This window comes from Pezoporus wallicus, unplaced genomic scaffold (assembly GCF_028554395.1).
Source record: "Pezoporus wallicus isolate ANWC-B61680 ecotype Strahan unplaced genomic scaffold, APGP_CSIRO_Pwel_v1 contig_3952, whole genome shotgun sequence".
Lineage (NCBI taxonomy): Eukaryota > Metazoa > Chordata > Aves > Psittaciformes > Psittacidae > Pezoporus > Pezoporus wallicus.
In genome coordinates, this window is record NW_026635034.1 from 11379266 (window position 1) to 11393303 (window position 14038).

The following is a 14038-nucleotide window of genomic DNA, read 5'->3' on the forward strand; positions in this document are numbered from 1 at the left end:
TGGAGCAGGAATTCCATGTGGCAAACACTGCAACAGGGTAAAAAGCTCTCCTCCACCTGCACTATTACAGCTTGCTTCCCAACAACGCATAATAAAATAGGAGAAACTCCATCAGTAACAAGAGTTGTCTGACGCACAGGATCTAAGCCCACGCAGAGACCAAAACCACTCATACATTTCATGATAACTATATCATGAAAGTTCTCCCTGCTTGACATCAGCCCCAGAAAGAGTCCTCGTCAAGCTGACAGGAGAAGAACTGAGCATTCAAGGCAAGATTTAAACAACAGGGACAGGAATGAAGTCATCTATACTACATCAAATGTGTGTACATCTGGCAAGGGCAATGGAATATTACGGTATCAAAAACAGAACAGTAAGATTTTCACTAAGAAGATATTTTAATCATAATTCCTAAGTTTAAGATGGAGAAATAAAGAAAATACATGGCTATGCTCATTCAAGAGCCTTTTGCTTTAGGAATGATCAGAGAAACAAGGAAAGGCCAGCTGGAACAGCATCAGAGGGTCTGGCTCTCACGGTCTTCTCAGCCCAAGGCCATACAGCATGATCAATTGCAAATGATAAGCAAGCTCAATCGCTTTTATACTATTCCTTACAGAGGCATGTAGTGGTTAAAACTGAAAGCCGCATAAATATACAATGCAAGGGTCTAGATCTTGCAAGCTTTGGCCAATTTGAACTCCTAGCTTGGTACCAATAGAAAACAAACTATTGCAAACTATTGGGGGATTGGACTAGATGATCTTTCGAGGTCCCTTCCAATCTCTAGCATACTGTGATACTGTGATACTGCAAGATAGTGTTCCAGACAGGCAATGACCTTTCTTTCTGTGCTTTTTTCCTTCACTCACAGCAATTAAATTAACACATTAATGGAACCTGGTTATCTATCATGTTTAATTTATCCACTACTGAACCTGCTAAGAAGCTGAAGGAACCTTTGTAAGCAGACATTCTTGCTGCACATTAGTTATGTCTAAGCAGATCAATACCATTCTGTATAATAAAATAACAGTTTTACAATATCTTTGTTAGATAGGCATTATAATACTTCAAGGTAATGGCACATCATTAAAGTAATCTCTCAAGATTATACAGGAAAGCTATGACACACAAGTAGTTAACAGTCATTACTAGCTCCCACTTACCAAGCGGTAACCTTCTTCCAACACCAAACTCCCAATTACACTATAGCAGTACATAAATGCTATTTATACAAAGCTTGAAGCTTGAGTGTTTTATAAATGAGTATGTGGGAAGCATTATGAAATATCAACTGCTAGTTAATATTTAAATTGCTGCTCGTTTACACTTTAGGCAAGTTTCATTGCTGCTGTTGGCGAAGAATTTAATAGTTCGGATTTCAGTGATTCACTTCATGAATGTTTATAAATGGCACTATGTAAACAAACAAACAGAAAACCCCAACTTATGACAGAGAAATATTCTGGCTCCCAGGGGAAAGAATTGTTTCTAGAGAGAGTAATTTGGGTTTTACCTGCCAAAGGAAAAGGTTCTTTGGTCTGTCTTACAAAAAAAAAAGGTATTCAGGAGGGGAAATACTTCTGTCCCAGGTGTGTAAACCTTACAGAAATCCCTCAGAAATGCCAGAATAATGATTATACACCTGCAGTTTGAAATAACACAGAAGATACTACTGCACTACAAATGCAATCATTTGACTAGTGATGGTTTATGCCATACACATGAACACACCTTGCAAGATTCAATTCCACCAGTAATAGAAGCATCAATTTAAACTATCCTACCCATTTTTCTGAATGAATTTTGAATTTTCTTCTATACAGTGTTCCAGACAGATAGGACAAGGATGTCTTCAGCATGCATGGAGTGAAAGAAACACATTTAAGCCCTACATGTATTCCCAGTATTTTTTCATCACTTTGCCTTGCATGACTTTACACCCACACTGCTCTTCAGAGAGCCCACTCCCAGTTTTCCACTTGTAGCTCCTCGCATCTGAATGAAACTGAGGAGATTAGTACTGCAACTTTGCATGAATTTGGATTCCTTTCATCAGCTTCTGGTCATAAAAACAATGGACTTTCAGTTAAATTCCATAGCTCAAGGTAACACTGGAAAGATGCAGTTTAGCCTTGGAGGCCTGAGAAAGTAGAGAGTCAGAAGTAGAGTTCTGCTGAATATTTTGCCATATTTTGTTCTATTTTGCTTGAATTTGATGGAATTTTCCTAAAGGAAGACACTCATAAAGGATTATGTGGCTCTAGCAAGATGTTCAAAGAGAGAAATTTCAAATTTACCTGCCTGCCATCACTTGCATTGTGTCGCAGCCTCAGCAGTTTGAGAATGAGATTATCGTTTTGCTCATGGTCTGAGGCAGTCCCTCTTGACGAAACTGGATACATTGAAAATATCTCTATAATCCTCACTGGATTATGAATTACAGAAGCACTCTCCTTAAATAATTATTGCTCTAATAATGCCAGTGCTCTCAAGAGACTATCTTTCTCTCCTGTTCCTGTCCTTAATCCTAAAACCTACTCAGTCCTCCTCCAGTGGAAACCTTATCAACCCTTTATTACGTGGGCGCTTCCACATTCACAGAACAATTCTATCTCTCCCTCCTCCTGGAAGGAATCCTGCCACTTCCTCATAAAAATCAGGAAGATGACACAATGAACTGGATTTTGAGGCTGAATTCAGCAATGTAATGCATGAATCAAATAAACTGCTATACAGTGATAAAAAGGCAACAGAAAACATAGAGCAGCTCAGAACCCACCGGAGAAACAGAATTATTTACTGGAGTAACTCAACCTCAAACCAGGTCAACAGTGAGGAAAAATGTGTGAGTGCCAAACTGCTGTTCAGTGAACTACCAGGGTCATGCTGACAAGCTAGTTACCAGTCTTCTGTCAGAAAACACCCTGCAGCAATCAGCAGGAAGGTAGCACCTGGCTTGGCTAGTGCAAGATGGGATCAGCCAATCTCCACTTGGTGAGAGAAATTTGGGGAAACTGTGTTCTTGTAGCACATGTAATTGGGGATTTCTGGACTCTGACATTCACAACTTTAAAAATCAACAGTTTAAATGAGTTTGTTACACAATGCTTAAACTTTAAAATATATATTATATTTTAACTTAAAATATTAAAATTAAGACAAATTATAGGGTAATTTTTTTAAAAACCATTCTGGTGATTTATTATTTATTTTATTCCTAAGAACAGAATGCAGCTGCATGCTTAGAAAACCCACTCTTGGGCATTTAAACTCACTGGGTTTCCATAAGACTTAAGCTCCCAGGTGATCAAAATCTCTTTTAAAAGCATGACATGGGCTCTAAATCACTGCAGTGCTTTTGAAACTTGTACTGTTATTAACATACTCTATTTTCTGCTCATCATAATGTAAATACATTAAAATGTCTGGATTATTAAAATCAGTACTACAGAAATCCATCAGCAAAGTGATAAATTATTACTTAAAATATTCAAGGCATTGAATAGGTACTTACAAGCTATCCTGGCAGCCTGATATTAGCAATGTCATTGTTGCCTCTGACCTGCCACATTGCATTATCTTCATAATTATGGGAATCCAGAATAACAGTTTTGACTGTGATAAAAAGATAGCTCTGAATTGCAGCCATTAAAGAGACCCACAGCATTTTTATTTAGGCATCCCAGAGGATTTATTAGGAGCAATAGCTTCAATTAAAAATTAAGATTCACTTACGTAAATTAGTAAAAGTGAGAACACTGCTTTAGTCAGGTAGACATTCTAAGTATAGAGCAAAAATAAACAAATCTCTGAAAGTTTAGTTTCCTTAAAAGAAGTCTGAGTATCCAAATATCTCTGGTTAAAAAAATCAACTTGAAATAGGAAAACAGCCTTCAACATGCTCCTGTAAATTTCTTGCTCTATTTACCTGGCTCAGGTAACCGTGGTTAATTTTTCTCAGGCTCTAATAACATACCAGATGGGTCAAATTCAATATAAATAGTCAGAAAACAAGGGATTTGGCTTCTTGTTTCTGCATTAGCGAGACATGCAGAAGAAGAAAGTCTTAGAGCTACGTGAAGACTATCTCTGAATGTAAGAAGACATTCCAGAGATGTTGGTCTAACTGGTAGACAAACTTTAGGTCAGGTTTTTACTTTATTTTTATCTTATCTTTTATCTTATAATTAGTCATTAAAACAATCAGTAGTCTGAAATTGCTTTTGCAAAACAAATGCTAAAGGAGATACCTGAAAGCTTACCCAAGCTTGAAAAATCCTCCAACCTAATTAAAATCACTGGAAGAACCCTGACAGTTCCTTCCTCTGTCTACCTTATGTCACCTTTTTCCTTTTTTCATCCTCCCTGTCATATTAGAAGGAAGTTCTAGGAAAAAACTACCCATAGTAACTGTATGAACTAACTGTGGTCTTTTAAATGTAGTTCAAGAAAAACACGCTGAAAGCAATTTGCATTCACTCATAACTAACAAACCCAAGAAATTTTATTTTGAGAACTATCACTAAAATCAAAGACAGGTTTATTACTGGAAAAGTCTTTCCTCTGCACATGCATCTATTTTCATTGCTACTACCAACCTTGCTCATAAAATGGTTACTGCAGATATCCAAGCTGGACTATTAGTCATTTATTCTGTCAGGTTCTTCAGTGCTGAGAAGATGAGTCATGTATGACTGAGGGGTGTATTTTCTACATATTACTTGAATATCTGATTATAAGACAATCCATCATTCAAACATGCCATCCCCACACTGGTGGTCAGCCCAGCTCTCTGGTACTAGCTTTTCAGCAGGCCTCATTTTAGTCAGATGCTGGGTACTGGGGGCTGATACACAGGGCTTTAGACTTGCTTTTTCACTTTCATCTACAACAGCCAGAATGTACTCTGCTTCGTGATTTATGCTACTGACACTTGGTACACCCACTTACAGTCACTGGCTCTGCAGTCGATGTAACGAGTAGACTGGCTAGTCTGCTTTTAAACCAGGAACGAGTATGGAAAAGTCCCACTCATTCTGTCACAAACAAGTACATCAGCAGCCCAGCTGGAAGACGGACCCACCACTCCCCCACACTCAGCTCTTTCAGCAAGCTGAAGAGGCAGCAGGCGCTTTCTGCTGCTTACATTTGCCATGCTGGAGAAGTCAGAGCACAGTCTGTGCTGCCCATGTGGAAAAACCTGGACTGCCTTCCCGAGTACAGCAAAACCACAAGCAGTGGCACATCCACACTTCTGATGTGCAGTACCTAAGTCTGTATTTCTCTGTCTAAAGGGTCAGACAAAATAGATCACATCTAGTGGTCTGAATTATTTGTAGTGAATTCTCCATCAGTTTCACATGCTCCCTGCACAATTCTTCATTAGTGAAGCAATCAGGTAGCTGCTTTCAATGGTCCTTGGAGTCCAGGGGGCATCTCATTTTGAAAATCTCCCTGTCTCTGAAGGATCCATAGCCTCCAAATATGCTCTATTATGGCAACAAAAATTATTCATCTTTGTTTCCATTCCCTGAATGCTACCATTTGCAACACTTTGCTTGAAGGAGGTGGGTGTCACCAGCCATTTGGAGACAATCGGCATTTTTCACTGAGCCATGCCTAGCTGCCATTCCACAGAGCCATGAGCTCCTTTTCACCATGACATTTGTCTCTTTGCAGTCTGCTGTCAGTATGCTAGCACTGTGCCACTATAAAGAATGCACTTACAGAGAAAGCACAAAATTTCATTTAAAAGATAAGATGATACATGATATTTGTTGGTCTACATGCTTGAAAAACATCAACTTCACCTTCATCAGTGATTATCTCAAATAAATAATACATGGATTGGACTGATTTACCTTAGGAGAGATCCTGAGACTTTGCAGGAGAAGCTGGGAGGGAATACTAGGGAATGCTGGGTTTATGCAATGCACAGCTGTAAACCTGCAATCCAGACATTCCAAGACAAAATGCAGAGACCTGAAAAAATAAATCCTTTTCACCTCAGCCAAATTAAAACTGCATGTATTTGATTAACTGACCCTTAACCAGTAGAATTCTAAAGGACATTTGGTGCTCTCAAGCAGTACTTTTCTTTTTAGAAAAGAAGACTACTTTTCTGTTTAGAAACCTTATCTGTAGAAATTTGGCTTTGTAAGACTGACCTGTGTAATATCCTCTCCTTCAACTGCAACTGCAAGTTTAAATGAGTTTGCTCTCAGTATTGGTACAACATTATGTAGTATTGTTAAGAAAAAAGTCACGTTTCCAACATTTCTGTCTTTGAAACGATTAGAGCTTAGCCTTATGGTCAAAGGCCTTATTAGCATTGTCTTTACAGATCAGATGACCATTTTTGTGGAATCCATGTTAGTTAAATTGTAGCAGATGGTAATTTTTTCAGCAAACAAAAAATTCTGGTGTGTTGCTTTAGGACAAGATAAGTAAGGCTGATCTTCACGTGTTTACAGATGAGGATCTGCTAAAGCTGCAGGCCTAAAACGCAGATTTCTCATCAACTTTAATTAGCTTCTGTGAACCCCGTATTACATAGTTATTCAAAATCAACCAGGATGAAGAAAAACAGTTTTGCCACTGTTTCTGTTGTTCACGCTCATGCAAAAAGATGTCAAAGTGACTCCAGAATGCTGTGAATTCTGTATCAGTGAGAAACAAACACCAGTCCCTGGAATTACAGAATGACTCAGAAGGACCTGACAGATGGGCAGAGATTTGGACCAGAAGGAATAACCCATGCATGGTCTCAAAAACGTACTTCAAGTTGCAAATGGGAACCAGACAATCCACAAAATGCACTGAATTTTGTAGGCTTGCTTTTTTTTTTTTTTGTGGTGCTTTATACCTACTCCAAGCAGGAGCTCAGGCATCATTTTACTGAGCCGTGTGTTTGTCAAACACTAAACACAATGCCCCTCAGTTACGGTTGTTTTACCCATACCCAGACAAAACACGGAACACCTGAGTCCCCAGCCCTGCATCTCTACTGGGGATTTAACAGCTTCGTGGGCAGCATCACTTTGCCAAATTCCCTCCTTCCCAACAACGTGACCGAAGCCAAATTCATGGGTAAAGCCAGCAAAAACTGGACCCGCCCTGTATCCCAACCGCGGTTGCCTGCCCCTCCCGCTGCAGGCGGTGGCTCTCCCGTCCGGGGCACTCCGCTGCGTTTTGGGCTAATTCTCGCCTTTCACGGCAGCAGCTGAGCACTTGTGCTGAGGCGGGCAGGGCAGCTGAGGGGGGCAGCTCCGCGGCCCGCAGGAACCAGACGCCCCTTAACCCTCCAGCTAGCACAGCGGGGTGCTTTCCCGTGCGGCAGGCGCGGAGCCCGGCGGCTGCCGGGAGGCCGACAGCTGGCGGGGGGCTGCCCCCGCCCTCGTCTCTATAACGCCGGGGCCACAGCGCACCGCATTGCTCCGGCTGCGGCAGCAGTAGCAGCCCGCTCCCGGCCCCGCTCCCCCCGGGACGCTCGAGGATCAGGGTAGCAGCCGATCCGTCAGGCAGGGAGGCAGGACGTGGGGGCGGGCCGCCAGCACCGCTCCGCTCCGCCTGGGCCGGCAGCGCCGCAGGGCGAGCTCCGCCGCGGGCGCAGGAAGGGGCCGAGCTGCCGGAGGTCCTCGGGGCGCCGGCTCCCAGCGGCCCGGATCCGCGCCGCTTGAGGCTCGGCGGGAGGAGCCGCTGCGGCTGTACCCGTCCCTGTTCGTGCTGGGTCTCCCGGGATGGGCCTCCAGGAGCTGGCGGTGTGGCTGCTGGCGGCGGCGGGGCTTGTGCGCGGTGAGTGAACGCCGGGCGGCACCGGGTAGCGCGGAGTGCGGCAGGGGCGCGGGTGGTGGTGGTGGGGGGGGGGTGTTGTGTTACTGCGAGGTGCCTCCAGCCCCTTCCCCGCGTCCTGCCGCTGCGGCGGGGCAATGCTGTGCTCTGTCCCGGGTTGCTCCGGGCTTGGGAAGGGACATGGGAGATGAGCAGAGCAGCGGGGAGGGGGGGAGCAAACTCCGCCAAGGCACCTAAATGGTAGCTGGTTCAGAGCAGAGACTGTGGCTTTTTGTGCGGGAAGCACAGGACTGCAAAATAGCGAAGAAGAAAGTCCGTCTAGAGAGGGGACAGGGAGGGCTCACATCCAGAGGATCTGTTTCTACCCTGACCCAGATTCTGTTCGCTCTGAAACTGCCTCTGTCCCTGGTCTGCTCTGCTCCATCCCTGTGGACATGCTCCCTCTTCCTCCACAGGAAAACGGTCTTTATTGACCCTCCCTGGATTTGAGGTGTAAGAAGGACAGAAATCCCAGAACGTTATCATGTATTAACATAGTGCCTATCACCTTTGCCAGGAACCCCATTCACCCACTTCATTCATTGCTGCATGAACAGAGAACAAAGCAGAGAGTACTTGCCCCAAAGAGTTCTCAATCTGAGGCAGTCTGGGAGCAGGATTTAGTCTAATCTGTGGCCATTTTTATCCTATTGTCTTGCTGATACCCTCTGTGGTATCTGTGTTCTGCTTTTCTGGTTATAGCTATGCCAGGACAGGTGTCAAAGTACTTCTTCACCTCTTCTTGCTGATGGACCAAAGGGTACTGATGTTGTCAGAGCATCATTTAGCATTTAGAATTTACCCCTCCTGGCCAGCCAAGAAATGATCGAAGAGGGAATCCTCCTTATAGGCTGGGATGAAAATTAAGAACGATACATTTTATTGCAGTAGCTAATGAACTGTATGAATTACAGTGGCATTTTTCTGGGGATGCAGCAGGTAGAACTGTAGATACGTAATATCTGATAGCAGGAAAAGTGTGTATATCCTAGCTTTACTTTCTGATGTGGAATCCTAATTACTTATCTATTTATTCCTATACATGAAGAGTCCCTGCAAGGAGAGTTCCAAAGGAAGCTTTACAAGGAGCTGCTGAAAAACTACAACCCACTGGAACGACCAGTTGCAAATGATTCCCAGCCACTCACTGTCTATTTCACTCTCAGCCTCATGCAGATCATGGATGTGGTGAGTCTGTAACCATCTAGGAAACTATGTCTTTAGAAGAGTAGATTTTTCCATCCTAGAGTGGAGATTCGTGATAGTAAAAGAAGACTTCAAGTTATTGGAAAGCACAAACGATTCAAGACACAATGCCAAGTTTTCATTGCCTTTTAAAAGAAGTAAACTGGAAAGTTAAGTTTGCCTCTTCCTTAGATTTCTTGTCAGTATTTCCAAACCTTCTTAGCAGTACGAAATATTGAAAGTGAAGCCCAAACTGCATTCTTTGCCTTCTGACTCCTTAACTGTGCTTAGAACCAACAAGAAGTGTATTCAGGAGGGATGTGCCAAACCAAAGTTCTTAATTTCTGCTAGTCACTAAAGAGCTTCTTAATTTTGGAGATGTGGGGAGAGGACGGAGGTGTTCTGGCCAAAATCCAAGTTATATTATTTCTTCATTATTGAGACAAGATTGATACATTCTATGAGCTTAAATTTTAGCTGCTATTTGCAACAACAGTTGTTTGGTACATCAATAGATAATCCTACGCAGTGCTTGGCAGGCGTGTAAAATGCACTGTTGGATCTTTTGGGTTCATGTATAAGTAATTTAAGCTCCACTCTGTCACAGCAACACAGAGATGAAACTCTGCATATAAGTGGCTTTACAGTATTCAATTTTACTGAATTTAACTAGCTATGGCCACTAATAAAGAAGTTAATTACTTAAAACCAGTAGTTAACCTGAAAATGACATTATCTTGGCATCAAATCCTTAAAGTTTGAGGCACAACAAAATTAAAAAGCAGAAAGATAGGATTATTCAGTGGCTATTCCATTCCAAGCTGCCAATTGCTAGAATCCAGATACCATTCTGGATCTGAATGTCAGCACACACACACGGAGAACTCTGCAAGTTTAAATGCTCATCGTTTCTATACATGTTTTTGCAAGTTTTAGATTTATTAGTCCTAAGGTGAAAACTAGGATGTGTATTTCCCGGGTGATACTTACTATTCGTGAGAGTGGGCAGTCACAGTCAGTGAGCTGTTTCAGTGTCAGTGTGGCCAGGAAAGCTTAAGCGGTCTGTTCAAACTGAGCACCTGAACAAAACACCATATGTTAAGCCAGTGGTTTTTTTAAAGTATTAACTACACTGGGAAAAGTTTGTTGTATAGCCAAACCCTCCTAGTGATGACACAGCTTACAGAAGCCTTCTTTATGTTATCAAAAACATTTCCTGTTTAGAATAAGATGAATGCCCACAAAACACTTTGCTTACTTAAATTGCATCTATACCATGAAGGTTTCATTTGCATTTATCTGAGTTAATAGTGAGGCTCTCTTCCCCACACTCCTGAATACAGCTACAGCTATGCCCTCAACTACTGTATGAACAGCTGGCTGTTGGAGACACATGGCTAAAGGCCAGCAGCAGTCAACTTCACAGAGTTATTACTTCTGGAGTGTCAAGTTTAATTAAAAGCCATATAAACTGAAGGCAAATACCCACAGATCACTAGTCAATCTGGGTACAGTCAGTGACTGGCAGTCTTGGCTAATATGATGCAAAAGAGAGTTTTTGATCTTACGGGCCTTTCAAAAAAAATCCCTTCATAATCAGTCAGAAGCCATAGTTTTTATACTGGCAGTTTAGTTACAGCTCATTCTGCTTGCTGTAAAACTGACTGCATTTCTTTCTCAGAGGTATGGGATTGACAGGCAAAGAAAGAAACCAACCATGAAGTAAATTAAGCTTCACACTATAAAACAAATGAGTTTTCTTCATTGTCAACAAGCAGCAAATGGTGGTGGGAATGACAGCTACTTGCAATAACAATTACTGGTTTAACAAGCTAGAAACAAAACATGTCACCATCATACTTTCCTGTAGTTTATATATGCACTTTAATGGCTTCTCAGCTGATACCAGCTGTACTGGAAGTTAGACCTATCCACAGCAGATCTGTCAAATCCCTGCCAGAACAGACTGAGCCAGGCTGGATCCTGGCTGCTGCTATTCCTTACTTTAAGTCTATTCCATTCCACTCTAACTGTTGATAGGGAAGGGTAGACACTACATGAAACTGTTTCCAAATACAGTGCATATTTCCTACCTTATATTTTTAGCTTAACCCTTTCCTTCTAAAACTAGCAATTATTTCTACCCTATGCTTGCAGATATGTTTGGGTTTTGGTTCTTTTTTTATTGGTGTTGCGTATTAACATGCTGTATGGTAGAATCGGGACTATGTAATGAGGGACTTGTAAGTGCCAACTGCCCCAACTTAAGTTTAGTTCACTAGAAAATAGACTTAATAAAATGTCTAATCAGAATGCAAGCTGGCATAGTAATTTATACAGTGTTGCTAAATGGGGAGGGGAAACAGTGGCAGTATGAGAAAAATGTAGTTTGAGGACACATGAATGAAGAGCTAAACTGAGGGCGGGGGAATTCATGGTAGACCTGAGAGACAGCAATGGAGTTAGGAAGAAAGATGGAATTTAGGTGGAAGAGGATGGGTGTGTGTATGTGAAATGGAAAGAGAGGATTGAAGGGAGTGGACTTAAAGCTTCAAGTTAGTAAGAACTTTTAAGAGAGAGATCCTAGATGTCTTTCAATTTGCATTATTCCTGTATTCCTGTGCTGGTTTCAGCTGGGATAGAGTCAATTTTCTTCCTAGTAGCTGGTACAGTGCTGTATTTTGGATTTAGAATGAGAGTAATGTTGGTAACACATCAGTGTTTTACTTGTTGCTAAGCAGTATTTACAAAGTGGATGACTTCTCAGCTTCTTGCCCCACCCGACCAGCCAGTAGTCTGGAGGGCACAAGAAGCTGGGAGGTGACACAGCTGAGCCAGCTGAGCCGACTGACCAGAGGGATATTCCATACTGTATGGTGTCATGCCCAGCATATAAACTGGGGGAAAGCTGGCCAAGGGCTGCTGCTCGGGAACCGGCTGGGCATCAGCTGGTGGATGGTGAGCAATTACATTGTGCATCACTTGTTCTGAATATTCTTATTATTACCCTTTCTTTTTCTGTCCCATTAAACTGTCTTTATCTCAACCCATGATTTTAGTTTTTGTTTTCTTCAGTTCTCTGTCCCATCCTGCTGGAGGAGGGGAGTGTGCGAGCAGCTATGTGGTGTTTAGCTACCCGCCCAGTTAAACCATGACAATTCCTTAAGAGAAAAATTAGTGCTTTTAAACCTTTGCAAACAATCTTGCAATTCAGTCACCTTGAAGTGAAAACAAAGTGCAGACACCCAACTGGCCAGAACTGCTCGTCAAGGATGTTTGAGTTATTACAATATCAGAAGATGGAATAAGAGGTTTCTTCTGCTTTTTAGAATTGTTTCCATTTTCTTGAGAAAAGCCAAGCAATTCAACCAAATAACTGTCCTGAAATCTTGTCTCAGAACTCCTTGCAGGAAAAGCAACACATACTGATGCATAAAACCTGATAATAAACACCTCTCTGGATCTGAATCAGAAAATGTTTGGAAATATGTGAAAACTAAAACTAATCAAAATTTAAGAAAAATCACAGAAGGAAAATCTTATCAGACAAATACTAAGAGTATCCACATAGGTTAATGGCAGGAGAGGAAAAGGTGTTATGATCAAGGTCACAGCTTCAATACAGTGTCAAAAAAATAATGATGTAGAGAAGGAACTTATTTTTCTCTACATCTCACCTCATGGACACCCCAGTCTTTGGCTTCTGCTTGTCCAGTATTTCAGTGTTGGCATGGAGTGTGAACCTAACCTGTGCTTAACAAAAACTTCCAGCACATGCATTTTTGAGAGACAGATTCTTAAGTCAGGCTGATATAATATCATTTCCACACTGGATAAAATTACAGACACCAATTTTTTAAACACTACGTAGAGGCAAACACCTTCAAACATTCTTACGTTCTCTTGTTGCATCTATCCCAGTAATACCATCAGAGGAGAATATTCAGCCACCAGTTGGTTTAGAGTGAACACTGGGAATAACCACAGAAGCAGTGCTGTTTCTATGCTGCTATAGGTCATGCAGAATAGCAAATGGCAATGAAAACCAAATATAGTGATCACTAAGTTATGAATTTTATGCCTAGCTTCACATTTTTACAATAGACATATTTGCATGCAAATTAACTGCAAATTAACACAAGAGAAATGTATCTGAGGGAATTCCATCCCCAAAAGTCAGGGGATGAAACCTTGGCAATTAATGCAAAATAATCATACATTTATACTGTAAATTACTGCTTAGAGACACAGACATGAAGAACTGGAATACATTGAGATATATAGTAACAGTTCAAACAATTTTTATTGGCGTCTATACAAGTAGAAGAATCCTACAGTCTTATTTTAGTTTGAAAGGGGTTTCTAGAGGTCATCTAGTCCACCCCTTGCTCCAAGTATGTCTGAATACATCAAGTTACTCAGTACTGTATCCAGTACTGAACACTTCCATGGAGAGAGATTCCACAACCTCCATGGGCAACCTGTGTCAATATTGAACTACCATCATGGTAGACTTGTTTTCCTAAAGTCTAACTAGAACTTCCCATGTTCCAGCTTGGGAACAACACAAAGAACACTTCTACATAAATGAGGTACTTTTCCTTCTTGCACAAAATTGGGTACATGGCATAGAGATACTTCTCATGAAGTATACCAGATTTCTTGACTATTTTCAGCAAAGGTACCTATCTGACTTTTAATAAAGCCTTTCTGAATTACACTCTTGGCAGAAAACTAGAGAATAAGGCCTTGGTAAACCCACATGGCAGAGCTGGTTAGAAAATCTCAGAGCAGTTGGTAATGGTTCTGTCAAAATGATGAGATTTAGTTAGATGGTGAGATTTCCCAGGAACCTATACTGATTCAGTGCTTTCATTTTCTTCATCTGCAAGACAGACTAAGTAATGTTTTTACTGAATTTGCAGATGACATAAATTTGGGAGGGGTTCAGAGAATACTGAGTACAAAACTAGAATTTAATATTGTCTTGTTGTGAAATAGAGTAAAAAGACTG

General features: G+C 41.5%; 2 protein-coding genes across 3 annotated transcripts in view; one reads left to right on the forward strand and one right to left on the reverse strand.

Moving 5' to 3' along the window:
- The window catches only part of MYO1E (myosin IE), a 188651-nt gene that overhangs the window by 111120 nt on the left and 63493 nt on the right, over positions 1 to 14038 (reverse strand). Inside the window, exon 1 of one of the 2 annotated variants that reach the window (XM_057398692.1) lies at positions 1173 to 1241. The exons of the other annotated variant lie outside the window; for it this stretch is intronic. Coding sequence (XP_057254675.1) covers positions 1173 to 1226 — 54 coding nt within the window. The 5' untranslated portion in view covers positions 1227 to 1241. Of the gene's footprint in view, positions 1 to 1172; positions 1242 to 14038 lie in introns of those variants that run through there. 2 annotated transcript variants of the gene reach the window in all.
- The window catches only part of CHRFAM7A (CHRNA7 (exons 5-10) and FAM7A (exons A-E) fusion), a 39324-nt gene continuing 32961 nt past the window's right edge, over positions 7676 to 14038 (forward strand). Inside the window, exons 1-2 of the mRNA XM_057398732.1 lie at positions 7676 to 7803; positions 8888 to 9027. Coding sequence (XP_057254715.1) covers positions 7749 to 7803; positions 8888 to 9027 — 195 coding nt within the window. The 5' untranslated portion in view covers positions 7676 to 7748. The remainder of the gene's footprint in view (positions 7804 to 8887; positions 9028 to 14038) is intronic.